This window comes from Grampus griseus (genome assembly GCF_964374135.1).
Source record: "Grampus griseus genome assembly, chromosome: 7".
In the NCBI taxonomy this organism is placed as follows: Eukaryota; Metazoa; Chordata; class Mammalia; order Artiodactyla; family Delphinidae; genus Grampus; species Grampus griseus.
The window spans coordinates 37,463,592-37,491,581 of record NC_139001.1 but is presented as its reverse complement, the minus strand read 5'-3'; the positions used below and the strand labels follow the sequence as shown (position 1 = coordinate 37,491,581).

At 39.3% G+C, this 27,990-nt stretch overlaps 2 protein-coding genes across 2 annotated transcripts in view; one reads left to right on the top strand and one right to left on the bottom strand.

Moving 5' to 3' along the window:
* Positions 1-9,714, bottom strand: part of RFTN2 (raftlin family member 2) — a 61,449-nt gene extending 51,735 nt beyond the window's left edge. Inside the window, exon 1 of the mRNA XM_082657683.1 lies at positions 8,876-9,714. Coding sequence (XP_082513809.1) covers positions 8,876-9,014 — 139 coding nt within the window. The 5' untranslated portion in view covers positions 9,015-9,714. The remainder of the gene's footprint in view (positions 1-8,875) is intronic.
* Positions 9,715-19,529: 9,815 nt separating this feature from the next.
* On the top strand, positions 19,530-21,708 carry MARS2 (methionyl-tRNA synthetase 2, mitochondrial). The gene has a single exon (XM_082658555.1). It carries the CDS (start codon positions 19,545-19,547, stop codon positions 21,324-21,326), a length of 1,782 nt encoding a protein of 593 aa, XP_082514681.1. The 5' UTR covers positions 19,530-19,544; the 3' UTR covers positions 21,327-21,708.
* Positions 21,709-27,990: the final 6,282 nt, after the last annotated feature.

Here is a 27,990-nt window from a genome sequence, read left to right as displayed (position 1 = left end):
AAAAATCTCCAGGAAGATCATTGTAGAGATCTGGATTTATTCCAAAAGCCCAGCCTGGCTCACCATCTGTAGAATTCTGTATCAGAGGCCCCTAACTCATGCTCTAGATCTCAGGTCCCTAACTCACCCTATAGATTAGGTGTCCCGCCTGCCAACTCACTCCAAATAACAGTCCCTACCTCACGCTGATCTGCTCCATTGAGTCCCAGACCCAAATGTCCAAAGGTATCAGCCTGATAAAACAAGGAAAGGGGCTGTGCTGAAGGAGGGACCTGGGGAAGACTTAATACCTTATCCAAGAGTGCGGCAGCCCTGGCCCAGTGCTGCCATGTGGTCATGTCGGCCCAGTGTTGCTGGATCTTCTATTTTTTTAAGAAAACCCCCAAATCCAGATTCTTATGTAATATCTCCCAACTTTAAAAAGTGACAGTTAATTCAAATATCTTAACACTATACACACCAAGCGAGACCTGTCTAAAAGCTGAATATGGCCCATGTCTTGTTGGTTTGCAGCTTCTCCTCTGGGTTGCCCCAGGGATTCTGCAGACCAGAGCCTGCCTAGGTCCAGGCCAGGCCACCCGGACCATCTTAGACAGTGTTCAGCATATCCTAGGACACAGAAAGTGATCTAAATCTTCCTCATTAGTGGGGACAGGAGGATGATGGTGATAGGAGGGCTGGGGTTCATTCTGTTAACAAATTGCCCTTCTTATCCTACATTGTGATTTATTTTAAACATGCCAGTGTCATTCAAGAAAGGTAAACCTAGGAGCAAGGAAAGGTGAAAAAAATCTGGGAATTTTGTTGAGAACTTCCCTTCAGGTAATCCCCTCAATTCTTAATAATGTTTTAAACTGTGCTGAAAAGAGACTGGCAGCCTGACTCAGCTTAGAGATGTGAGGAAGGGGCAAGCTGTGCACACAGAGTGAGGCATTTTCATCAGTGCTCACCAGAGTGAATAATTATGTCTCCAAGATAGGCTTGGTGTTTGAAGCCAAGCCTTTGATTTGATGTCCTTACACTGGGGCAGTAATATCAGAGACTCTATTACTTTTTAAACACAGGAAATTAGGGGGGAGGTGTGGTTGTTTTGGCTAGAACTGAACAGCACAGGCAGTTAGCAGCAGCTGCAAGCCATCTTGCTCTTCTTAGCTCCTCAACCGCTGCGAGTTCCTTGGGAGAAGGAACAAATGGTGTTGTTGACAGCATTAATGGGTGGGGTTGGTTGCCGTTCAATCAATGCTACACGATTTGTAAAAGCTTTATTACACCTTACAAGGCTATTGTGAAGAACTGGTGAAGGAAAGTATTTTGTAGTTGCTTTGAAATCTATATACATGCAGCGTGGACTTTTCTGATTAAAACTGAAACGTGCTGAACGTTAAGCAAGTCTATCATTCATCCTCATAGTTTCCAAAATAAAATATCAGTAGAGTTTTTTATGGTCCTTTGCTTAAAAGCTTCATAGACAAAGATCAAATTTTAAAAATAGAAAAAAGTCACATTCTAGTAAAAAGCTAAGAACTTGTTCAATGTCAAAAGGTTTGCTCTGATGATGTAACTCTATGAAACCAGTCCAAGACATATATATGTTCTTTCCACCAATTTACTTCTGAAGATTGGTATGTATTTTTGAAATATTTATGAAACATTGTTTCCTCAGATAAAAGCACGATGTACAAACACTGGCAAGCAATTTTACCATATTTTCAAAAGGGAACAGACTGTCAAACCCCATATTATATCTAGCAATTATAGTAAAAAATAATAAGTAACATGTACCAAGTACATATTTTGTGCCAGGCACTATGCAAAGTGCTTTACATGCCTAATCTTAATTAGCCCTTACAAAAACTCCACAAGGCAGATATTATCATTATTCTCAGATGACGAAACTCAGGAAGAGAGAGATTTGATAACTTGCCCAAATTATTAGTGAGCGGTAAGGCTGTAATTGAACCAGACAGAATGACTCCAGAGCCAGTACATCCGAGCACCGACAGGAAAGTAAAGCTTCATTGATTTGCATCACTGCTAATTCAGAATTTGTGAAGATTCAGACATGAGCTGAGCTAAAGCTTTTGACTACTATAAATTGTTAATCTAATGTACAGATATTAAAAGGAGTATCCGGTTTACTCTACTTATCAAAATGTTTTAAGTTACTTAGAAAGATAAACTACTATATAAATAACATCCAAATTACATAAAATTTTATGTTTTCAATAAAGGTGCCATCTTTGTAGTCACTCATTAATATATTTAATTGAAGTAATACAACTGTGGTTTTGAAATGCACTCAAACTCCAAGGGACGACAGAGCTCATAATTACAGGCAGATATGCAAAAGATTGCATTATGACCATGAAAACTCCTGCAGCCTTGTGTTTCACCGCTGTCTCCTGCATGTGCTGCACTCTGCCTGTTCGGTTTTACTTGTAGTTCCCAGACAAACCATGAGATTTTCTCTCGTTTCTGAGTCTGTACAGCTTGTCTTTCAGCCTTGTTTGCCTTACCCCCACTTCCTTACTCAGCCTTTTTTTTTAAACTTTAAAAACATCTTGTGTGGGGGTAGAAATGTAACGTACAAACGGGGTGCACAAAACATACTTAAAACTGCCAGCATTTGGTAACCACCATCCATTCGAAAATCAGAAAATGGCGGGCACGCCATAAGCCTCACTTCCTGCCCGTTTCAATCACAATCCCCCTCTCCTGCTCTGTGCTACCTTGACTTTTTTTTTTAACCTTGACTTTTGTGGTCCTCACTCCTTGCTCTTTTTAGTTTACTATGCAAGAATGCAAGCAAACACTACAGTTCAGTTTTGCCAATTTTGTGAGCTTTATATAAATGGAATCATACAGTATTTTGCGTCTATTTTCTTTCACTGAACATTAAGGTCGTGAGATTAATCTTGGGCAGCTTGTGTAGTGGTAGTTTGTTCGTTTTCACTGCAGTGTAGCAGAGGACAGCAAAGTACTGCCTACGGCCTGTTTTGTTGCATGTGGTATGTTGGCACTTCACTGGCCGAGCTGAGTAGCTGTGACAGAGACCACACGGCTCACAAAGCCTAAAATATTTACTATCTGGCCCTTTTCAGAATACGTTGGCTCACTTCTGTGGTGCAGTGTTGCACTGTATGAGTTTACCACAATTTATTTTTCCAGTCTCTTGTTCGTGGATTTCTGAGTTGTTCACACTTTTGGGGTTATTACAAATAGCACTTCTATCAACATTCTTGTATGTGCTGCAGGGTGCATGCGTGTGCACGCTTCCACTGGGTATATGTATCTTCGCTAACTAGGTAATGACAAAGCATTTTTTGTTTTTCCAAAATGGTTGTACCAATTTACCAACACCTGGTATTAGCTTGACGTTTTAGCCATTTTGGATGATTTGTAGTGGTTTCTCACTGTGGTTTTAACATGAATTTTTCCTGATTACTAATGAGGTTGAGCACGGTTTCATATGTCTATTGACCATTTAGATTTCCTGTTTCATCAGCCACCTGTCCAAGCTCCTTGTCCATTTTTCTATTGGGTTGTCTTTTCCTTTTTTGATATTCAGTTGTATTTTGTATATTCTGGACATAAATCTTTGTCTAAGTCTCACTCATTCTTTAGATCAGATGAGGTGGCACTTCTTTTAAGGAGTCTTTCTGGATCCTACCAGTTGGGTGGAGGTGCTCTTCTTTCTGCTTCTGTAACTCTCAGACTTCTAGCAAAGTTTGTATCACAGCATAGAGTGTAAGCACTGTAAACAGATGATTAGTCATCAGGGCTCCTCAGCAGCAAGCTCACTAGGATGCAGGTTCACAGAAGTCAAGGACTAGGCTTTATTCCTCACTTGGAGCTCAGTAGGTGCTCAGTAAGTGTTAGTTCAAAAAATAAATAGACGAATTGGGAGACTGGGATTGACATATATACACTATTGACACTATGTATACGACAGATAACTAATGAGAACCTACTGTATAGCACAGGGAACTCTACTCAATGCTCTGTGCTGACCTAAATGGGAAGGAAATCCAAAAAAAGAGGGGCTATATGTATATGTGTAGCTGATTCACTTTGCTGTACAGTAGAAACTAACACAACATTGTAAAGCAACTATACTCCAATAAAAATTTTAAAAAAGAATAAATAAATGTCCACCCAGATGTAAGAAAAACCCCCAATATAACGTAGATTGCCAGTAGAAATGTATTTTCTCCCAACATCAATATTTATTTAAGTGGGTCAACTGTTTGCTATTTTCAGAGATTCCCTATCCCCCAGGTCAGAATGGGATCTTTCTTTCCCCCAACAGTCCGAAATTGTGAAGTTTTATTATTTGCCACAACTACTGAGCCTGTGCTCTAGAGCCCAAGAGCCACAACTACTGAGTCCATGTGCCACAACTACTGAAGCCTGCTCGCCTAGAGCCCATGCTCTAGAGAAGCCACTGCAATGAGAAGCCCGCACACTGCAACTGAAGAGTAGCCTCCGCTTGCCACAACTAGAGAAAGCCCTCATGCAGCAACGAAGACCCAACACAGCCAAAAATAAATAAAATAAATAAATAAATAAAAAATAAAGGAAAGTCCTTATGTGGTTTTTTTTACCTGACAGAGATTATGTTGATGCTTGAGTAAATTTAGTCATCTTTATTATAAATTTCTTTTTACATAGCACTTTACATTTGAAAATCTTTTGACTGCTTGAGGAAATACTCAAGAACTTATTAGATTCAGACAGACATAGAAAATTTAGCTGGACTGACCTTCTTTCCTTCCTTCCCTCGTTTCTGATACTTTATTCATCTCTTGTTGATTTTTAAATGCATTCTCTTCAGTGCTGCATCTTCATTATTCTTGAAAGTTCTCTAGTATTTACGATTACTGACCATTTCTTGCTTTTTGAAACCCTCCTTTTCCTTGTGTTCTCTGGTGCTATACAGTCGCAATTGTCCTCATTCTATTTCATTTTTGTTGAGTTGTCCTAAATATGGCTAAATATGCCTGATGATTCAGCCCAAGACACTTATGCTCTGCCCATATTCTCCTCTTTAAGACTTTATCTACTTCAATTCCTCCTGGAAGTCATCATCTCTGCCGTGCACCTGTAACTCTCTCTGCCAGGATGTTCCACTGCCACCTCACATGCAACGTGCCTGGAATGGAATTGCTGTTTCACCAACTGACTCCCTGTGGGACGCCCCTCCTACTGTAAGAGGCATCATTATTTCCACAGTTACTCAGGCTCAGAACAGGGAAGTCATCTTGGATTCCTCATTCTTTCTGTCCCTTCATATCCAGCCAGCCACAGGCTAAGTCCCTCTTGGTAATGTCTCTTACAGGGACGCCCCCTCACTTCTCCTTTCAATAGCCCTTGAAAGTACCTCAAACTCTTAATCTTTTTCTGATTATATAAACCCTATTTTTTTCTTCAGGTTCAGTTAAAGTCCTAATTTGAATTCCAACTTATCCTATTCAAAATTGATTTTTCCTTTTCCTGATACCTCTTGTATCTCGTATTGCAATTTTTCATTCATTACTTCAACACAACTTATTGGCCACTGGTCATGTGCCAAACACTGTGCAAAACACAGCAGTGCAAAGGTGGATGTGGCATAGTTCCTGACCTTGAGGAGTTCATGAGCTTGTCCAGTTTGACCAATTAGAATATAAAATATTGGAGGGCAGAAACTATGTCTTATTCCTTTTTGTGTTTTCACTACTTATCAGCATCTTCTACAGAATCCATACATCAATGTATTTACTACTGTTACAGTGATGGTAAAAGACAATGAGAGTTTCTTGTTCTCATAATAAGAAAGCAAGCTAGGGGCCAGGAAAATTTTACTCAATGTGTTTTACATGATTCTATTAGAAAGTCAAATAAGGAAGTTACCATCTGTCCTTCTATTGGGTTTTTAATACTGTAGAAATTCCTTTTTAACCATAAAGCTATACATGCTCTAAAAATCCTTAAGGCCATGGTTATTCAGATTGTTTTCTGGGATTGCACAAGAAGGTAAACCAACCCTTCTGGATTATTTGCAGAGTTAATTTAACTTTTCGCCAAGAAACTCGATGATGTACTCATATATATACTGACACACTCTCATACATACACATGTATAGATTACTATACAATAATCCAGAAAATTTATCACAAAAATTGTGCTGAAATCTCACTAGTGTGGTTAGTAGATCTGGCATAAAGCCAGGAGGGATAGTTAACTTTTATTAAGTGCTTACTAAGTGCCAGGTACCTTTTCAAGGAGATTATTTTGTATAATCTCCTTTAATCTTTAAAATAACTCTATTATGCAAGCACCATCAGAACCCCCATTTTATAGATGAGGAAACTGAGATACAGCAAAATTTATAAACTTGCCAAGTTAATGAGTGAAAGAGCCTAGATTCAGAACCCAGGAACTTGACTCCAGAGCCTTATGCAATTAATGATTAGGCTATTATTTCTCCCATAGAGATATATAAGTCATGGCTCAAAGTACCCCTACCAAAAAAAAAAAAAGTGTGGGAAAGGCACACACACACACACACGCACACATGCACACATGCACACAGAGCATGGAACTAAATGGAAAATCAATAAATTGTTCAAGATAACTATAGCCACCATAACACAGGGCACTGGAAATTTCAAAGGGTCTCCTCTTGCCCCACTGGGACTTGTCCCATGTCCTCTGTTTGGAAAAACAGAGGAAAACAAGGTAAGAGACAGGCTCTTCGTGAGCACACACAGCTGTCACTAGACCAATTTGTTTCCTGAAAGGTTGCTCACTGCACGTGGTCTCTGAGAGGCAGGAGATGCCACTATTTAGTAGTCCTCACAGCAACCACAGGTCAGAATGGCCAGGACTATATGAAGAAGGCTGGCATATTTTAACCCCCATGTGACTCACTTCTCTACACACTGGAGGAATAGGTGGGCGTCAGAGACAACAGAAGAGAGGAAGGTGGTTTGTGGAGCTGGGCTGATACAGAGTCTTGGCTTCTGAGGCAGAGGCAAAGGCAAAGGCAAAGACAAAAACAAAACAGAACAAAAAACATGTGGAAGAATTGTAGAGAAAAGGGACACCAGGAGACTGGGCCCCTGGACCAAATAGGAACCAGGTGCAACTTTAAAATATGTGCCTGCTTACTGAGTTAACATTTGCAAACTATGCCCATACTTACACTTTATAGTGTAATACTCTATTACCTCCTCCACACACCTAGAGTGGAAGGTAGAAATTTTACTCCTTTCACAGAGAGAAGGGCTTCTGATAATAATAAAACCAAAATGACTTCTGAAGAAAGTTGTAGATCCTTCTGATTCAATGATGGCTGCATTTATACAAATTTGTTTGAGATTGCTAACATGGTTGGGTGGAAATAAATCAAAAAAAAAATTCAAGTTACTTTAAAACCTATGGGGGTTGTGCAGCAAATCTTAAAGCACAGATCAAAATGGCTCTGGCCTAAACTTTATGAATAGACAAGGTTTTGAGGTTAAGGAAAATATGTGTTTGCATCCTGTGGATTTACAAAAACTTGTCCTAAAAGATAATTGACAAGGACAATCAATGGAGAAAACATAGGACCACATCACAAATATTTTCTCAAATGATGTTTTTTGAAAAAGTATAGAAAAAATTCATTTGAGTGTTACTTCTCTGATTGTCACCATTATCTTAATCTACTTTTTTTTTTAAATCTACTTTTAACTTTCATAATTAAAAAGAAAATTAAGAATATTGACATTTTCCCCTTTGGTAGCCTTAGCCTTAGGTAAAAATGGAAATGTAAATATGTTAAAAGTATATGTACAGACTTTGTGTATGTCTCTGGAAGGGAGTTTGCTTGCTGGCTAGCTCAGTTTTTGACAAAGAAAAATGGGCTGCTCTTGCTTCTTGCACAAAGATGCACTGTTCACAGAGCAAACCAAAAAAAATGGAGAATTTGTGTTTAAGTTGAAAAGAAATTAATATCCAACATAATCTACTTAGTATAAATTATCTATTAACTGATAAAACGTGCGGCTTATTAGAATTAAAAGCTTAACTTTGTAATAAGAACTTAAAATACTGACATCTGGAAATTCTAACAGCAAGCAGGACACTCAATTTCATTTTTAATACCCTGTAATTAAAGATATAGTTCTGCTTTTTAAAAACTCAGTTTTATCAATGCGATTGTACAGTAAAGTTTCCAAAAGAAGTGAGGTAAAGTATTTGTGAAGTTGAGCTGCCTCTGTTCCTTACACAGGGCTGCCATCTGGGCTTGTTTATTTGTGTTTCCAACTTTCTGGAACAGGGAGTTTCTCTGTTAGGGACAGGGCAAGCAAAGGAAGTATCTTACAGAAGACTATCTTTTTTTCTGTATTTTCAAACTTCAAATTTAGTTTGGTCAAAAATATCAAATGACTACCACAATCACAACATTAACACAGTTGGAAACCTCAGAATTGTCTTAGCAAATACTCTTCCACATGAGGCAAGTAATATTTCCTACATGCTACCTTCTTGTGCCTTTCAGATCTTTTTCAAAACACAAACTGTCATTAAGGCTAGACCTATTTGGCTGGAAAGCGAACATTTTTCATGTGTCCTTCTACAAATAAGCATTTGATTTAAAAATGAAAGGACTATTTCCAAGCAGTTTTTCTAATTTTATAAAGTACATATGAACCAAATTTACAAAAACCAAACAGAACAAAAATCTTTCAGAGTGTAATTAAGAAACAAAGCATTATTGTTAGATTGATTGTACAATCTGATTATGAGGAACAGTTTAAAAATCCACAAACCAACACTTAAAAGAACTAGAAGTCCCTTATCTCTGAAATCTTTCATAAAAACAAATAAAATAGAAGCAAAAAGTACCTTGTAAAGTAAAATCCAGCAATACATATTCGTAAGCAAATTCTGTCTTTGTTTCCACTTGCGGTCTCTTCAGGGTAGAAAATATTTTTCCAGGGCTGCTATCATCAGGGTCTTCTAGCTTTCTAAGTCCGCACCCCATGGCAAAATCTGTAAGGAATTAAATTGCAGGATAGGGGAGGGAGACCAGCAAATTCTGTTGTTTAAGCTGCAAAAAGAAAGTTACAGACTTAACTGCTTTGATTTTTTCAGCTAAACCATAGATACTCAAAAAGAAAACATTTGAGTCCAAAGAAAGGAGCTGAAGAATTTTTCTATCCATTTTTCTGTAAAGTCGTTGAACCCATGATGATTAAGCTACAGCTCCGGGAGGCTGGGCTTGATCTTAGGAGAAACATGCAAGCTGCTACAACTTAGCGGAGAATTTCCATGCCACGTCAATTTACAGCCAGCCCCCTACCAGAGTTCTGTCGCTCAGGGCACCAACAGTGCTTTGTCTATCCCAGTTAGCTGGATGATAAAGGAGGTGTCCAAAAACGGAAATAAAAAGGCAAAAGTGCAAATCAGATGGAATTATCTACAAGTAGAGGCTATATTCAGACATAGTGGTGTGCAATTCTTTTTCTGTTTTCTCTTTTCCCTTTTTCCTGTGCCCACTGCCCCCCCTTCCTCCCTGCTATTACCAAGAAAGCAAAAGGAGAGAGAGAGACAGAGAGAGAGAGAGAAAATGGAAAAAAAAAAAAAAAAAAAGATTCTCAATATGGTTGGAAACAAAAATCATTTCCAGAAAGGAAGTCAGGAAACTGTTTCTGGAGTCTAAAAGGAGAAAAGTTAAAGTTAAAAAAACAACAACCCACTTTTAGTCTTTAGATAGCATTTTTGAGGATTTCTTTCCAAATGAAGGGTTTTTTTTGGCTGGAAAAATCATGTACTAGTTAAACTGCCGCATATAAAATGTTTATATTTAAATATCATAATAAAAAGACTATTTAATTGCAAAGAAGAGACAGTAATGTGGATAATTAGTTTCCCTAACATTTATAAAGTTTAAAAAACTCTACCATTAGAAGGCTTATGATAATAACTAGTAACATTTCCACAGGTCCCAGAGTATCATTAATTAAAAACAACAACAATAACAACAACAAAACTGACAACTTGATTCACTCAGTCTTATAAATTGCTATTTACCTGAAGTCAAGAACAATTTCTAATGGAACAATTGTAATGAGTGTTTATTGTATTTTACTATTTACGCATCATGTGGTGTGGTGTACCCATCAAAACTGTGAGCCCTGAAATCATACCGCCTGGGTTCAAATACTGCTTCTAATGCCTACTAGAGACGTGATCTTGGGCAACTTACTGGACCTCTTCAGGTTTCAATTTCCGCCCCTATAAAATGGAGTTAATAATAATACTTACCTCATAGGCTTGTTATGAAGGTTGAATGAGATAATCTTATCTCATATCTTAACATTATGCCTGGCCAATAGCATAAATTTGTTAATGTGCTTACATTATAAAAGTGTTGAGAATAGTAGTAGAAGGGAAGTGATTCTGCCACCATTCCCATTATTTACAAAATAAATCTCACATTTCAGATTTTATAGAACACAAGCCTGGAAAGATTTTTCAATTACATTGAAGAGTGCACATGAAAACTCTCAAAAGGGTATGGATTATTTAGTTTGTATATCACTATGACCTCTTGTCTCTTCCTTCCACCTCCTTGTCTTGAAACAATTTACTTTTCAGAAGTGTTTTTTAAAAGAGGAAAATTCCATAGTCCTTCATTCTCAAGGGTGAGCATGGTTGGTGGTAGCAATTTCTGGGTAAATTTGGCTAAAAAGACAGCAGACTCTGACCTAGTGTGACTCATTTGACTATTCCCAGTGCTTCCATGCCTGTCATTTTTCATGTCCTCTTTTGCTGTGAGCTCCTGGATGGCAGAAATAGAATATTTGAAGTTCACTAGTTCCTATTGCAGAGCCTGGAGTATTATTTATGAAATATTCATTATATTTATTAAGCGCCTGCTATATTCCAGGCACTAAATTAGATGCTGTTTGGGTACACAAGTTGACTAAACATGGCCTCTGCCCTAAAGAAACTTAAGGCTTAATGGGGAAGAAGACAGACTTATAAACAGGTAATTTCAATTTGATTTGGTAGCTGCTAAGATAGAAGTATGCATAGGTTGCTATAGAAACCCTAGAAGGGGTCTCTAACTCAGCTTGGAGGATGATATCTGAGCTGTCTTGAAGGATGAATATGCATAAGATAGATAAAGAAATGTGGGGAGCATGTGCCAGGAAAAGGGAAAGGCATGAGCAATGTTATGGAATCATGAAACAGTATGGTATGAACTTGAAGGAACATGAAGCAGTTGAGAATTACTAGAACATAAAGAAGTAACATAATTACTAGAACACATCTAGTAACATAATTACTAGAACACGTCTCTAGTAGTCTTCTTTGAAAGAAGACTAAGCTATAAGGGAGGTAAGAGCCAGTTGTAATGGGTTTTATATGCTGCATAAAAGGAATTTTGACTTTATTTTGTAGGCAGCAAATGAGAATCAAATAATCCAATGGAAAAGTCAAACGAGGAGCTTGAAATAGGCAAGTGACATAAGTTTGTGTTTTTGATGGGTTACTATGGCTGCTTTGAGGAAGATGGTCTTAATAGGAGCAAGAATGGGGGGAGACTAGTCATTCAGGAGAGTATTGCAGTAGTCCAGTTGAGTTGATGACTGAACAAATGAATGAATAGGATGCATTATTATGTCCTTAAAGAATTTCTTTTATCTCTAGTGAAAGGAACTGCACTTCCTTTTGTTCACAACTAAGCCATCACTTAATCATTTTTCTCTCCAAAAATCCAACAAAATAAAATTTTATTTGACCCTTAATGATGTCTCAAAACACATTTCCATGTCCATATGGCACACATTCCCTCTATTTTAACAATTATATGGGATTTCATTGTATTAATATTATGTTTAATAAGCAGCATTTTGGCTATTTTCAAAGTTTCATGGTAAAGAATTTTATAAAGATTACTTTTTTCTCCACATTGGATTATTTCCTAAACACTTAGATTTTACTTCATAAATGGTCAAAGGAAAGAGTTTACATACAAGGAAATCAGTTAGAAAGTAATAAGCAGAGAAAATGTATTCTAATGGGTAAATAATTCATTTACATTACTTACATAAATATGTGGTTGGCCATAAACTGTTTAAGATATTAACCTTATTATTATTATTATTTTTTTTGTCCACACTCTGCAGCAGGTGGGATCTTAGTTCCTTGACCAGGGATTGAACATGTGCTCCCTACACTGGAAGCATGGAGTCTTAATACTGGACCTTCAGGAAAGTCCCAGATTTTTTTTTTCCTTTAAAACTGTATTTTGGGCAGTAAGATTTTGTTGGTTATCACATGTATTTGCTCCATGCCTCTTTAATGCTTGTACATTTTTAGACAAATACTTTTAGTCAAAAAATTTTCTGCATCTCCAGAAATATGTACATTTCTTCAATAACATATTTCTCCATTTGAAACAAATATCTGTTTTCTGTTTTTTTATTTTGTTTTTTAAATAAATAAGCTTGATATTTTAGAATAATATTAGGTTCACAGCAAAATTGAGCAGAAAATACAGAAAGTTCCCACATACCCCCTTATCCCTACTCATGCACAACCTTCCACTAATATCCAGCACCATTGTGGTGCATTTGTTACAATCAATGAACCTTCACTGACACATCATTATTACCCAGAGTCCATAGTTTACATTAGGGTTCATTCCTGGTGTTGTACCGTCTATGGGTTTTGACAAACATATATTGACATACACCCACCATTATAGAATCATACAGAATAGTTTTCACTGTCTTAAAAAATCTGTGCTCCACCTATTCATCACACCCTTACTTCTTGCTTAACTCTGATGTATCTGGCAATTGTAGTACACACGGTAAGATGTGGATCTAAGTCTGTTCTCCGCACCCCCACACACTGATATCCAGCTGTCACAACTACATTTGTTTTCATAGAAAATCTTTTATTAATCGTGTGTCCCCAGGCTTGTCGTATATTGAGTACTTACAGTAATTAGGATAAATTTTTGGAATAAATGTTTTCTAACATTGGTCATTATTTCAGTATTGATTTACATTTGCTGCCAATCGTAGATTTCAGGGACAGCTTTCAGTTCTGTATTGTAAAGGGGGTTTCCCCAAGTGCAGACTCTTATGTGGCTGGATATGATGGAGATATAGTACCAGTTCTTATCTGTGTTCTAGTATGAGCTCACTTAGTCCTTGAATGAATGAATGAACCTTATGAAAACATTCTCCATAACTGGTAGCATATTATTCTCATAGTAACTACTCAAGTTTGGAACACTTGAGTTTACCAAAGTCTTAAAGCTTTTAAGAAATAATATGGGGCTTCCCTGGTGGCGCAGTGGTTGAGAATCTGCCTGCTAATGCAGGAGACACGGGCTTGAGCCCTGGTCTGGGAGGATCCCACATGCCGCAGAGCAACTGGGCCCATGAGCCACAACTGCTGAGCCTGCGCGTCTGGAGCCTGTGCTCCGCAACAAGAGAGGCCGCGATAGTGGGAGGCCTGCACACCGCGATGAAGAGTGGCCCCTACTTGCCACAACTAGAGAAAGCCCTCGCGCAGAAACGAAGACCCAACACAGTAAAAGTAAGTAAATAAATAAATAAACTCCTACCTCCAATATCTTCTAAAAAAAAAAAAAAGAGAGAGATAATATGTATCATTCAACCCATTCCCTACAGAAAAAAGTTTTTGCATAATAGTAATTTTTGAATCCAATCTGTTTTATGTGGCTCTGATCCAAAAAAATAAATTAAACAGTGTTATGGAGTGCCTACTATATAATAAGGCACTGCATGGACACAAAGATGAAAAAGCCAGTTTATGCTCTCCAGAATTAACAAGCTAGCAAACCAACATTGAGTTTTAACTATTTAAAGTACTATTAGTTTCATAATGTAGTCAAACTTCCTAAGTAATGACTTATTGAAAGCACTACTTATTGAAAGGGCCATTCTTTCTTTAATAATTAGAAATCCTACACTCATCACATATGTAATAGTTATATAGACTAAGAATTATATTTTGACTTTTCATTTTGTTCTATAGTTGGGCTTCTCAGCATTACATATTAAATTTTTTTATGGCTTTATAATCTTTCAATGTCCAGCAGTTGACAATATTATTATTCTTTAAAACATGTTGACTATTTATTCTTCTAGATCAGAAGTTTTGAAACTATGTATGACAGAGCCTTCTGATTCCAAAGAGGTGCCACCTTTGGTGAAGAGAACAGGCTTTGATCACGTGGGGAGGCCAAGCAGGCAGGGCTCTGGGTCCCCCTGCCACTCTTTCTTCAAACAGAATATCTTAAGATTTTTATCAGTTTCATATACCAGTAACAGACAATTAAGGAAATCATAATTTTCAGAAAACGACACCATTTGCATTATTGATAAACTATGCTGTTTCTAGGAATAAATCTACCAAAATATAAGCCAGACTTGCACTTAGAAAATTATAAAACTATAACAGCATTAAAGGAGTCTTAAGCGTATGGAGCGATATGCATAGTCATTTTTAGGAACACTTAATACTCTAAGTACAGGGCTTCCCTGGTGGCGCAGTGGTTGAGAATCTGCCTGCCAATGCAGGGGACACGGGTTCGTGCCCTGGTCTGGGAGGATCCCACATGCCGCAGAGCAACTGGGCCCGTGAGGCACAACTACTGAGCCTGTGCGTCTGGAGCCTGTGCTCCGCAACAAGAGAGGCCGCGATAGTGAGAGGCCCGCGCACCGCGATGAAGAGTGGCCCCCGCTTGCCACAACTAGAGAAAGTCCTCGCACAGAAATGAAGACGCAACACAGCAAAAATAAATAAATAAGTAAATTAATAAACTCCTACCCCCAACAACAACAACAACAAAAAATACTGTAAGTATATCTCCCTCTCAGCTCTTAACACCTGTCACTGAGCTATAGATTTAATACAATGGTGACCTTAACCCCACAGGCTTTTTTTTTTTTGCATGGAATTCGTCAAGTTGATTTTAATATTTATGTGGAAGATAAAAGGGCCAAGAAGGTCCAAGATACTTCTGAAGAAGAATGAGGAGAGGTTAGTTCTCTATATATTAAGACTTATTATAAAGCCATAGTAATTAAAGCTATTTTTAGCAAGGCATAGACAAATTAACCAATTCAACAGCATAAAGAGCCTAGAAACGGGAACATACGTATGTGGAAATTTAACATATGATGGAGGTGGCATGGCAGATGGTGGGGAAATGGTGCTGGGACAATCAGCTATCTATATGGAGGAGAAATTGGATCCCCATCTCATATCATATATAAAAATTTTAATTCTACAGAAACAACTTGAACATCAAAAGCAAAACTGTTATACTTTTATATGAAAATATGAATATTTATTGACATCAGAGTACTAAGAGTATTTTTAAGGCAAAAAGATAATCATAAAATAGTCCTAAATGATTAATTGTAAGGTGACAACCATAAGATATATGTTGATAAATTCTATATTAAAATTAAGAACTTCTATTCATTAAGCCTCTTTAATGTGAAAAGACAAGATACAAAATGGTAGATGATATTTGTCAACCATTGAAGGAACAATATCAAGAATATGTAAAGAACTCCTGCAAATAAATAAAAAGACAAGCCAATAGAAAAATAGACACAAAATATAAATAGGCACTTCACCGGCAAAGAAACATATGTAGTTAATAAATATATGAAGAGATGCTCAACTTTACTTCTATTTAGGGAAATGCAAATCAAGACCAAAGTGAGATAACATTTTATTGCAGTAAAATTCAAGTAAAAAATTTACCATTTTAACTATTTTAAAGTGTACAGTGAGTTAAGTACAGTTAACCCTTGAACAACATGGGGGTTAGGGACACAGACCCTCCATATGATGGAAAATTCGAGTATAACTTTATAGTCAGCCCTCTGTATCCCCTCTGTATCAGTCGTTCTGCATCTGTGAATTCAACCAACAGTGGATTGTGTAGTATGTATGTATTTATTTATTTTTTTAAAGATAATTTTTTAAAAATTAATTAATTAATTAATCTTTGGCTACATTGGGCCTTCATTGCTGCACACGGGCTTTCTCTAGTTGCAGCGAGCGGGGTATACTCTTTGTTGCGGTGCACATGCTTCTCATTGCGGTGGCTTCTCTTGTTGTGGAGCACCAGCTCTAGGTGTGTGGGCTCAGCAGTTGTGGCACTCAGGCTCAGTAGTTGTGGCTCGTGGGTTCTAGAGTGCAGGCTCAGTAGTTGTGGTGCACAGACTTAGCCACACCATGGCATGTGGGATCTTCCTGGACCAGGGCTCGAACCTGTGTCCCCTGTATCGGCAGGCGGATTCTTAACCACTGCGCCACCAGGGAAGTCCCCAGTAGTATGTATTTATTGAAAAAAATCAGCATACAAGTGGATAAACCCATACTGTTCAAGAGTCAACCATACATTCACAGTGTTGTACAATGATCATCATTATCTAGCTCTAGAACTTTTTTATTACCCCCAAAAGAAAACTCATATCCTTTAAACATTCACTCTCTATTCCAACCTTCCTCCAGCACCTGACAACCACTAATATTCTTTGTGTTTCTGTGCATTTGTCTATTCTGAATATTTCATATAAATGGAATCTAAAACATATGGTCTTTTGTGTCTGGTTATTTTCAAAGATTTATCTAGGGACTTCCCTGGTGGCGCAGTGGTTAAGAATCCACCTGCCAATGCAGGGGACATGGGTTCGAGCTCTGGTCCGGGAAGATCCCACATGCCGCGGAACAACTAAGCCCATGCTCTACAACTACTGAGCCTCCGCTCCAGTGCCCGTGAGCCACAACTACTGAGCCGACGTTCCACAACTACTGAAGCCCACGCGCCTAGAGCCTGTGCTCTGCAACGAGAAGCCACCACAATGAGAAGACTGCACGCCACATTGAAGAGTAGCCCTCACTCACCGCAACTACAGAAGGCCCACGCGCAGCAACGCAGCCAAAAATAAAATAAATAAATTAAAAAAATAAAAATTTATCTATGTGGTGGCATTTATCAGTACTTCATTCAGTACTTTGTATGGCTGAATAATATTCCACTGCGTGGTTATATTCAATACCACATTTGTTTATCTAGTCATCAGATGATAGATGTTTGGGTTGTTTCTGTCTTTTGGTTATTGAGACTAGTGTTTCTATGAATATTAGTGAGATAACTCATTTTATACTTAGTTGAGCTGACAAAAAATTAAGAAGTAGATGATATCAAGAATTAGGGAGACCTCTTTAAGGGTATGTCGCTGATGGGAATGTAAATTTGTTTAATCATGTTGGAAAACAGCATTATCTTGTGAAACTGAACTTTCACATCCTCTATGATCAAGCAATAGCACTCCTAGGTATACACCCATGAGAAACTTTAGCATATAAGTACCAGGAGATATATGTAGATGAGAAAGTTAATAGCAGTACGATTTCTAAGAGCAAAAAACTTGAACCACTCAAGTGTGCATTACCAGCCATTTCTTTTAAGAAGCTCTGCTATAAAGGAAAGGAAAGAAATGCAGCAGTAGTGGAGATTGAGAATTTTTTTCTTTTTAAGATGGGAGAAAAAATAGCATGTTTGTACACGGAAGAATTGATTCCATGGACAAGGCTGAAAAAAAGAATTGGGGGAGAAAAAAAATAATTTCTGGAGAAACTGATTTCTCAGATACTTAAACTGGGTTTGTCTCGTAGTTCTGGAGGGTACCGTACATACCCTCCAGTTTTAAGTTTTATCTATCCTTCTCTTGCCCTTCTTAAACTGCTGGATCAAATAGCACATTAACTAAGTAGTCAAAGGATATTTGTTGTATCTATTGTAACTCCTAAAGAGCATTTGATTGGTCTACTTTCTATATCACCAGGGAAATCAGATCCAACTTACCATATGCCTCAATTCATAAATTATTATGCAGCAGTCAAAATGAATTAACTAGTTACAGGCAAAAACATGAATACACTATACGTGGTATGGTATCTTTTTTTGTTTTTTGGCTGTACCGCGTGGCTTCTGCGATCTTAGTTCCCGGACCAGGGATTGAACCCTAGCTACTGCAGCCACTGCCAAGTTCTGACCACTGGACCAACAGGGAATTCCCATGATATCCTTTTTTAGAATGTTTCATACAAGCAAAATTAAACAATATGTTGCTTAGACATACTTTATATGTAATAACATAAATGCAAAAGTACAAAATTCAGGACAATGATGACCTCTGGGAGGAAGACAGGAAGACAAGGAGAAACGGAGCACATAGATCTAAATCACTGGTAATCTCCTAGTTCAGTGGTTCTCAAACTTTGGTGTGCATCAGAATCACCTAGAAAACTCATTAAAACCTAGACTGCTGGGTACCACCCCCAGAGTTTTTGATTCAGGAGGGGAGTGTGGGGCCTAAGAATATGCATTGCTAACAAGGTTTCAGGTGCTGCTAATGCTGTTCTTTTGGGACCACATTTAGAGAACCACTTCTAGTTCTTAGGTTGGCTTGTGGGGTCACAGGCGTTCCATTCCATTTTATTATTAAATTTTATTATTAAATTAATCAAATAAAATTATTTTATTACTAAATTATTATTATTTTAATTATTAAGTTAAATGGGGGAAAAAAAAAGATAGACCAAAGATGAGAGTATGTCAAGAAGCAAGGGTTAATATTAATCCAATTCTGGGCTCCCAAGTCATCCTTTTCGAAAAGAGCTAGGGTTCCCTTACTAAAGCAAACTTGAAAAACACTGCTCTAGAAGAACTTCAAGACATTTAAAAAGAATATTACTAACAACAACATTGAGAAATAAATTTGAAGACTGCTTTTTCCTTAGGTGCAGAGTGACAACGTACTGCATTCCAGCTTTCTGGATCTCAGTAATCTTTGCAAAGACTGGGAACATCACAAGCCTACCTCTTTTGTTGATTCAACAAAAACTGCGTTTAGAGAAAGGATTTCTCTTACTTTTTCAGTTCTTATCCTTCACTCAAGTGCTTTAGGTCATTGGTTTTCTTCCTTCCCATCTCCCCCCTCCCTTCTGGATTTATTGTGCCCATTAGGCTCTGAGAGGAAACGTATATGATATTTCAGATGCCTACGTTTACCAGAGCCTACGTAGAGGGCACACTCCTGCAATGTGCCAGCCACTGGCTGGTGTTTCAGAAATGCCTGAATACAAAATTCTTGCCCACAAGCAACTCAGTCTGGAGAAAAAACCCAGATTCATAAATATAAAATTATAAAGCAGGACACGCAGTATGTTATACAAAGATAAAGATTTATCTGCTTCATAACCTCTCCTTCAGCCAGTTCCTCTAAGCTATCATTCTCGCTCGCTCCCACATTTCACAACCGCTGTAACCGAAGCCCACGGAGGGGGGAGCGCGGGCGGAGCGGCGGAGGGCCGGCGCTCGGGGCCGGACTTCATTGGCTCTCTGGACGGAAGCGGCGGTGCGGCTCGGCTGCGCATGCGCCCCTCACACGTGCTTCCAGAACGCCCCCACCGCCGCTTCATCTTCGCAGGCATCATGCTGCGGATTTCTGCCTTTCGGCTGCTAGGACGCACGGGGGCGAGTAGGCTCTCGCTCCTGGAGGACTTTAGCTTACGCCACTACAGTTCTGACCCTCTCGGTGTCCGGGACGATACCCGAGACGCGCGCGCCTATTTCACCACACCCATCTTCTACGTAAACGCGGCGCCGCACATCGGGCACCTGTACTCGGCGCTACTGGCTGACGCCCTGTGCCGATACCACCGCCTCCGAGTTCCCAGCGCCGCCGCCACGCGATTCTCCACTGGTACCGATGAGCACGGCCTCAAGATTCAGCAGGCAGCAGCCGCTGCGGGCCTGGCTCCGTCCGAGCTGTGCGACAGAGTCTCTGCCCAGTTCCAGCAGCTTTTCCGGGAGGCTGACATCTCCTCCACCGACTTCATCCGCACCACTGAGGCCCGGCATCGGATGGCTGTGCAGCATTTCTGGGGGGTGCTGAAGGCTCGGGGTCTTCTCTACAAGGGGCTCTATGAAGGTTGGTATTGCGCCTCGGACGAGTGCTTCCTGCCTGAAGCCAAGGTCACCAGGCAGCCCGGCCCGTCGGGGGATTTGTGTCCTGTATCTCTGGAGAGCGGGCATCCCGTCTCCTGGACCAAGGAAGAAAACTACATTTTCAGGCTTTCCCAGTTCCGGGAGCCGCTCCAGCGGTGGCTGCGGGGCGACCCTCAGGTCATCACCCCGGAGCCATTCCATCACGCAGTCCTTCAGTGGCTGGAAGAGGAGCTGCCTGACCTATCCGTCTCTCGAAGGAGTAGCCACTTGCACTGGGGCATTCCGGTGCCGGGGGACGATTCGCAGACCATCTACGTATGGCTGGATGCCTTGGTCAACTACCTTACTGTAATTGGCTACCCAAACGCTGAGTTCAAATCTTGGTGGCCCACCACCTCTCATATCATAGGCAAGGACATTCTCAAATTCCATGCTATCTATTGGCCTGCCCTCCTCTTAGGGGCCGGCATGAGCCCACCACACCGCATCTATGTTCACTCCCACTGGACGGTCTGTGGTCAAAAGATGTCTAAGAGCTTGGGCAACGTGGTGGATCCCAGGACATGCCTTGACCGCTATACTGTGGATGGCTTCCGCTACTTTCTCCTTCGTCAGGGCGTCCCCAACTGGGACTGTGATTACTATGGTGAAAAGGTGGTTAAGTTGTTGGATTCCGAGCTGGCATTTGCTTTGGGAGGTCTCTTGAACCGATGCACTGCCAACAGAATAAATCCTTCTGGGACCTATCCGGCTTTTTGCACTACCTGTTTTCCCAGTGAGCCAGGGTTGGTGGGGCCATCAGGTCGTGCTCAGGCAGAGGACTATGCTCTGGTGAGCGCAGTGGCCACTTTGCCCAAGCAGGTGGCAGACCACTATGATAACTTTCAGATCTATAAGGCCCTGGAGGCAGTATCCAGCTGTGTCCGGCAAACTAATGGCTTTGTCCAAAGGCATGCACCATGGAAGTTGAACTGGGAGAGCCCAGTGGATGCTCCCTGGCTGGGTACTGTGCTTCATGTGGCCTTGGAATGTTTGCGAGTCTTTGGAACTTTGCTCCAGCCTGTCACCCCAAGCCTAGCTGACAAGCTGCTGTCTAGGTTGGGGGTCTCTGCCACAGAGAGGGGCCTTGGAGAGCTCCATTTCTTGCCTCGATTCTATGGACATCCATGCCCTTTTGAAGGGAGGAGGCTGGGACCTGAAACTGGGGTCTTGTTTCCAAGACTGGACCAGTCCAGGGCCTGGCTGGTAAAAACCCATAAGACCTAGAAACTCAGTTCTTATTAGCTGTGGTAAAAAAGCAAACATCTTATTTTCTTATTTTTCATTTTCAGGAAAGTTATACTAATGCTTTCTGAAGTGTTGCATCAAATGAGCACATAAGTAATGTCCCTGTGAAAAGAGGTTTGTAGCCTTTCAGGAGCCTACTCCCTACTCTTCAGTTCTCTGTGTCCATTAACCACTGTCCTTTGCACCCCAGTGTCTCTAAGATGTCTCCAGGGGAAAGGTGGGTAAGAGACAACTTTGCTGATACTACTCCTTCTCATTGTGCCTCTGTCCAAACCACAGTTATTTGCCCAGACTACCTCTCATGGCTTGTTTGTCACTGGCCTGGCCTCTGCTGGGCAAATTAGTGCGTGTGGGGGTTGGAGGCCCCCTCCCTCAGTTTTTACTTTGTTATATATGTTGGGTCTCCTGTTAAAAAGAGGTTGTTTCATTAAACCTTTAAAAACCAGTGTCCTAGACTAGATGATTTTTGCCTATGTTTATATTCTCAATTCTTAACAACTCCCTGCTAAGACTCCCTGCTTTGCTAGTTAATAATCCAGTAGTTGTGCTTTGTAACATTACACTTTAACCAGTAGGTGGCTCTAGTCTCACACATTTAATTACTTAACATTGAGGTTTCAGAATATTTAGAATAGGTTTTCTGCTTCCTAATTTTGCAAAATTTAAATTTAAAGAAAAAATTTTATTGCTTTCCTTAAAATAAGGATAACTGCAACCACTGCTGTTTTACAGTAAGCAATAGAAAGATCAGAATCCTTAGTTTTTTTCAGACTACTGAAAAAGGACATTTACTCTATTAAATGTTTAGTAAGCTAATAAGTAAAGGTATCACGTTTGTTTGGACTATGATGAATTATAAAGCTCTTTTTTTTTTTTTTTTTTTTTATGGTACGCGGGCCTCTCACAGTTGCGGCCTCTTCCGTTGCGGAGCACAGGCTCCGGACGCGTAGGCTCAGCGGCCATGGCTCACGGGCCCAGCCGCTCCACGGCATGTGGGATCTTCCCGGACCGGGGCATGAACCCGTGTCCCCTGCATTGGCAGGCGGACTCTCAACCACTGCACCACCAGGAAAGCCCCTATAAAGCTCTTTTGAGGTACTTGGTATGTTAAACATTTTTTAAACTTTAATAACATTAGGTTTATAGGTATGATTTTAAAAATCTGTAGATAGTTCAAAAGGGCAATATTTTCTTTATATTTCTTGGTCTTAATTTTGTTATCCACATACATAATTTACCTTATATGATTTCTTTTGGTCAATCAGGATCTATAATACAATATAGAAATTGTGGAATAGCTAATATAAATGTTAATACATTTACTTTCAAGTAGTTTTTTCTAATTTCCCTTTGCTCCTTTAACTTATTAAAGTTTAAAAGTTTCTAAGTACCTTATCCAGATCTCTTCTGTTGCATTTGTTGAAGGTGATGGTGAAGGGAGGAAATGATCAATGCTCCAGGAATCTCAAACTGGATTTAGGGATCTCTCCAAGGCTCCATAAGAGAACATCACAGAGAAGATGTTAAGGTATCAACTTATACAATGACTACAACATAGTAAGCCAGCATTATATCTCATAGGTGATTGGAGAGCTAGGGCCAAGTTTAAAATGAGAACTTGCCTTGAGATATCCATTCTAAGCATGGTAGCAAGCAGAGAGGGCTCACCATGAAGTAAACTGTGCTGGTAGTTCCCCCAGATTTATTCTGGGTGCTACTGTTCAGCTCCAATTTCTGTTTATTAGTTGGTGTGGCAAAAGATTTCTGGTTACTTGGAAACATTGCTTAGAAAAGAATGCTTGAAGGCATTCTAAAGGTGGAAGGACCATTTCTACCAGTTCCTTTAGATCCTCCTTATTCTTCATAATGGAATCCTGGGCTTTCCATATGACATATTCCAGTTACCTGCTGGGATTACTAGGGTAGATTACTGGGACCTAGGATGGAGTGTAATGTCTCAGCACTGGATAGCAGAGTAGTGAAAGAGATGGGATGTGTTTACATGGATGAAGGAAAACAGACTTGGAAAACCAGCATTGATAACTTCTGCCTTCGAAGTGCCATTATAAGTCTTACAGTTCCTATCATGAACGGAGGGACAGTGTCTTCCACTTGAATGATCTTACCTATAGCCTAATGCTGGTCAATACACTGGACATTGGCTTGCTGGGTGTTAATAGAATTCCTTTTGTGCAGTCTGTCATTTGTGTAGGCACTTAACTTCTACCAGAGTATTTGTGGTACTGGAGGACGCAGGAAAACAGGGAAACCAAAGAGGAGAGGGCATAATTTTTACAGAAGACAGGATATTTTGAGTGAAGAAGTGTGGTAAGTTGGATATGACTTATTCTGTGGTGATATGGAAGATGAACCAGTTGGATTCTCTGTAGGAGGCAAAACAGGTAAAGCAAATACCCTTTGGGTACCGAGGTGATGTGTTATTTAATCCAGCAGTTTAAGAGTGGCAAGTGGAGGATAGGCGAGACTTAAAACTGGCAGGGATGCACTTCCAAGAGAGGACATCCTAACCACTTGTGGGAGAAGATGATGATAAACTTGTAGACATCTAAGAAGTCCCCTATTCCAGAATTGCTAACACCTTATCTGGCATCTTGTGGGTTCCTTGACCAGAAAGAAAGTTTCTCCCAAGTACTACCCTAAGGCTGTCAACTATTCATTTCCGAGTATTTTTGGAGGCAGTGTTGCATGAGTGATAGAGCACTGTTCAGGTGTTCATGGAATGTCACATTAAAGTAATAATAAGCTGTCAACCCAGTAGACTACAGTCTACTATGAAGTCATGCAAGAAGTTGTGGGCAATGTATATGTGTGGCACCATTGTATATTAGAGGGCTATTCCACAAGTGAACTCATAGATTAGGCACCTCAGAAGTCAGAAGACCTATGGCTATGTGGAGGTCAAGAATAGGCAGGAACAAGAAATAGTTACAGTCTCATTTCATTGAAATCTCACACTTACTCTGGAAGTAGGCCTCATTATTTTTCTTAAGCACCTGTGTGACTCTATAAGGGCTGAGAAGAGCCTGATAAATTGAATTTTAAGTTGATGCGCTCAAGAAGGCATAGGCTGAGACATGGGCTCTGAGGCACAGGCCTTTTTTCTTTTTCCCCTATACCTGTATCTATGATTGGCACATAACTCTTTAGATCTGGGAAGTTCCGAAATTGAAGTAAAGTTGGTCAGGTTGTGGGCCTCCAACTAGGAAGACTTACAATCATGAAGTAGCTTGGGTAGCAGGTGGCAGTACCAACCATTCAACAGATTACTCCTTGGGCATTATGGTAGGGATGGTTTCCTGGATGGCTGTTTCACCCCTAAGTGAGTGTGTAGTTGCAGTGTTGGCCTGCATTAGTGTAACCTTGAGTTACAGTGGGGAAGCAGCCATGCCTCTTGACTAAAACTTGGTCTATAAAGCTGCTGTCTGAGAATCTATAATTGCCTCCTAGAGGCAGTCCCCCACTATCCATAGTTCTACCAGATGGAGAACAACTGTTCTTGCTGGTAAGGTCTGGGACGCTGTAAACCTTGATGGGTCCTTGCCCTCATCTTTTGCCAGAATGAGTAGTATCAGTGGATCTGAAAAGGTATGGACCTACTGGCAGTCGTGTGTCTATTTTTGCTGAGAAAGTTACCTAGTTCAGAGAGCCTGGGGGGAGCTAGGGCACAGGTCGAGGTAACCAAGAGTACAAGTTAGGGGGTTCAGTTCTAGAACAAAGCCTTGGAGCCCCTTGCAAAACTAAGACAGTATGAAATATGTAATTTCAGCACAACACAGCTGGCCCTGCCCCTTCTTGTAGGAGCTTTGGATAGGACTGGTTAACTTCTATCAATAGGAACACACTAAATTTGGAGGTTAACATTGCTGGAAGGGCCAGAATAGTAACGACCAAGTTAATTAAGGTTAATTAGTGGGGATTTTCGCCTTTCAAGAAGAGGGTCTTATTCTTTTTTGAGATAGAGGATAGGAGAAGCCCAGCCTAAGCTGCTTTCTTCTATCATCAAGAACTACTTTGAGCTGAGAAGAAGGGACTAACCAGTGTTGGCCTGCATTAGTGTAACCTTAGAGGTGAAACTGACTTATTTTTTAGGTAGTCCTGGGTTACCCAGTTATAGATCCTCTGAATTAAGGGGAACCATCTAACGGAATAGTTGACCATATGTAAAATACCTTGCTTAAGATTATATCACATTAATCAGTTTCTACTTAAATTTCCATGATGAGTAAAGGGGATTGGGAAGAGGTACACACCAAGAGGATCTTCCTATGGCCTTGACAACTACAAACAATATCCTCTCTACGGTGCCTCTTCTCATGAATAGCTACTGGGAGCTTCAGCCTTACTTGGAGCTTCACCAAAGTAAGGTGAGACTATATTATAGAAGTTCCATCCTTGGCTATGAACTATTTCATTCCCATTTGGTTTATGACACAGTTTACTCACCATAGATTTTCAAGTCCACACAGCTCCTCACTTAAGAACAGTATGGTATGAGATGTCAGAATGTTTCAGGAAACCAAATGTATGATCTGCAAGAAGAAAATAACTCCAAGGAGAGATGAGCTCTGCCTTCAATTCATTAAGGATTTTTGGATGAAACATCTGCAGAGGGCCTGGAAGGCTCACTGGGTAAGCTGGAGGGACAGCTCTAGGAATAACTGTGGGAATGGATGTTGCTAATTTTCTTAGTGTATGGTAGGGGTAAAATGGTACCAACCTCCCTATGCTACCACTCTTAAGGCCATGCCTTGTACATATACCCCCTCATTGGTTGACAGTCACTGGTTTGTGGGATTGAACAGGAAGATGAACCTTCAAAAACTAGTTTATGGTTGACTGTTACAGATTGGAATCATTGTTCTATTCTCTTAATTCAATACATTCAATAAAAATATGACTCATTACACATTTTTTCCTGATTAAAATACTTTTAAAAGGGTAATAACCTTTACTCTGGAACACATTAAATATGGTAGTTTCAGTAATCTGACTTCCTTTGAACTAATCTAGAAATGTCTACTGGTTAAAAGCCTGTAAATATTAAATAATAAATATTAAATAATTAAATAATAAATATTGTGTAAATATTACACAATTTAGTTAATCACTAAAATATTACAACTAGAATGTATTTCTTCTTAGCCAGATGAAATGTTTAAAAAACTCAGTCCAACAGAAGACAGGAAGGTGAAAAAAAGGGCAAAGAAAAATGAAAAATATGGTAAAAGAAAACCCATAATAAGATGGCAGAAATGCATATAAATATATCAGTAATTATAATAAAACAAAATATCATAGGATGGACTTTCTGTCAGAAGACAGCAATATTCAAGCTTAAAGTTAGCTATATGTAGTTAAAAGGTATATACTTAAACATAACAAAATAAGACATGAAGAAACACTAGGCATATGTTAACCAAAAGAAAGCTGGTATCATAATATTAATAGTAGACAATCTGTTTTGAGGGGAAAACCATTACTAAAGATGAAGTGAGACTTAATATAAAAGGAATAATGTACCAATAAGTTATAACAATTAAACTTGTATAATCTAACAACAGCCTCAAAATATAAAAAGTTAAAACTGAAAATGACAAGAAGTGTTCAAATTTGGAAAGAAATGAGACTGCCATTTGTGAGTTCAGAGAAACCAGGCAATGAGAAAGTAAAAATTAATAACTTACACTAGACATTAGCATTTCAGTCTTTAATGCTCACTACCCAAGTGTATCATCACTGTTAAGGGTAGAAAAAAATGAAAAATTTATAGCAGGTAAGGTTTTGTGACTCTAAAACCTTATCTTTTCTATGCATGCTTCTGCGAAAATAATAACTTGCTTTTTGAATAGAAATGTCAGCAAATATACTTGTTCAATGAGTCCTCTCTAGATTATTAAAAGGGGAGGATCCCATGGCCATAATTCTGCCAAATTTTCTAATTGAAGAAATCTTCTAATTGAAGATAAATGAAGGTGAAGGAAGAGGACCAACCAGTTCTGTGTTCCTTATTTGTGTTCTCTCATTTACTTTTTCCATCAACCCTATGAAGTATTACTCTAACTCTGTTTAACTGATAGGAAATTGAGACACAGAGACATTAAGTAACTTGGCTAAGGTTATACAGCTTATAAAACAGGAGAGCCTAGACTCAAACTTGTTATAGTGCCAGAGCCTCAGCACCATCCTTAACATCAACACCACGACAATCCCTGAGTGTATACTGAAGGAGCTGTACTGTGGGGAAGAGGAAGCAGTAAAATCAGATCCAAAGATCTGAAGATGAAAAGTCTAAATAAGAACACTTAATTAAAATACATTCAGTGTTTCAAGAAGAGGAATTGGTTCTTGATAGCTAGATTATGAAACATAAGAGTGCCAAAAATGAAACTTAGAAAAAATGCTTACCTTATCATGAAATATATTTCTTTTTTTGCTTTCAATAGTTTCCTTTGTATTTGAAGCCTGCTTATGTGTTCTAGTGTAAATTGTTAAAAATTTAAATAACTCTATAGTCTCTATTTTTCTTTTTCCTTAAGATTATTGTGTTTCTTATTTTCAGAAGTGTTCCAAATTTTTGAATCCAACAGTTCCCTAAGTGAAAGTATGTTGTCATAAATTCATA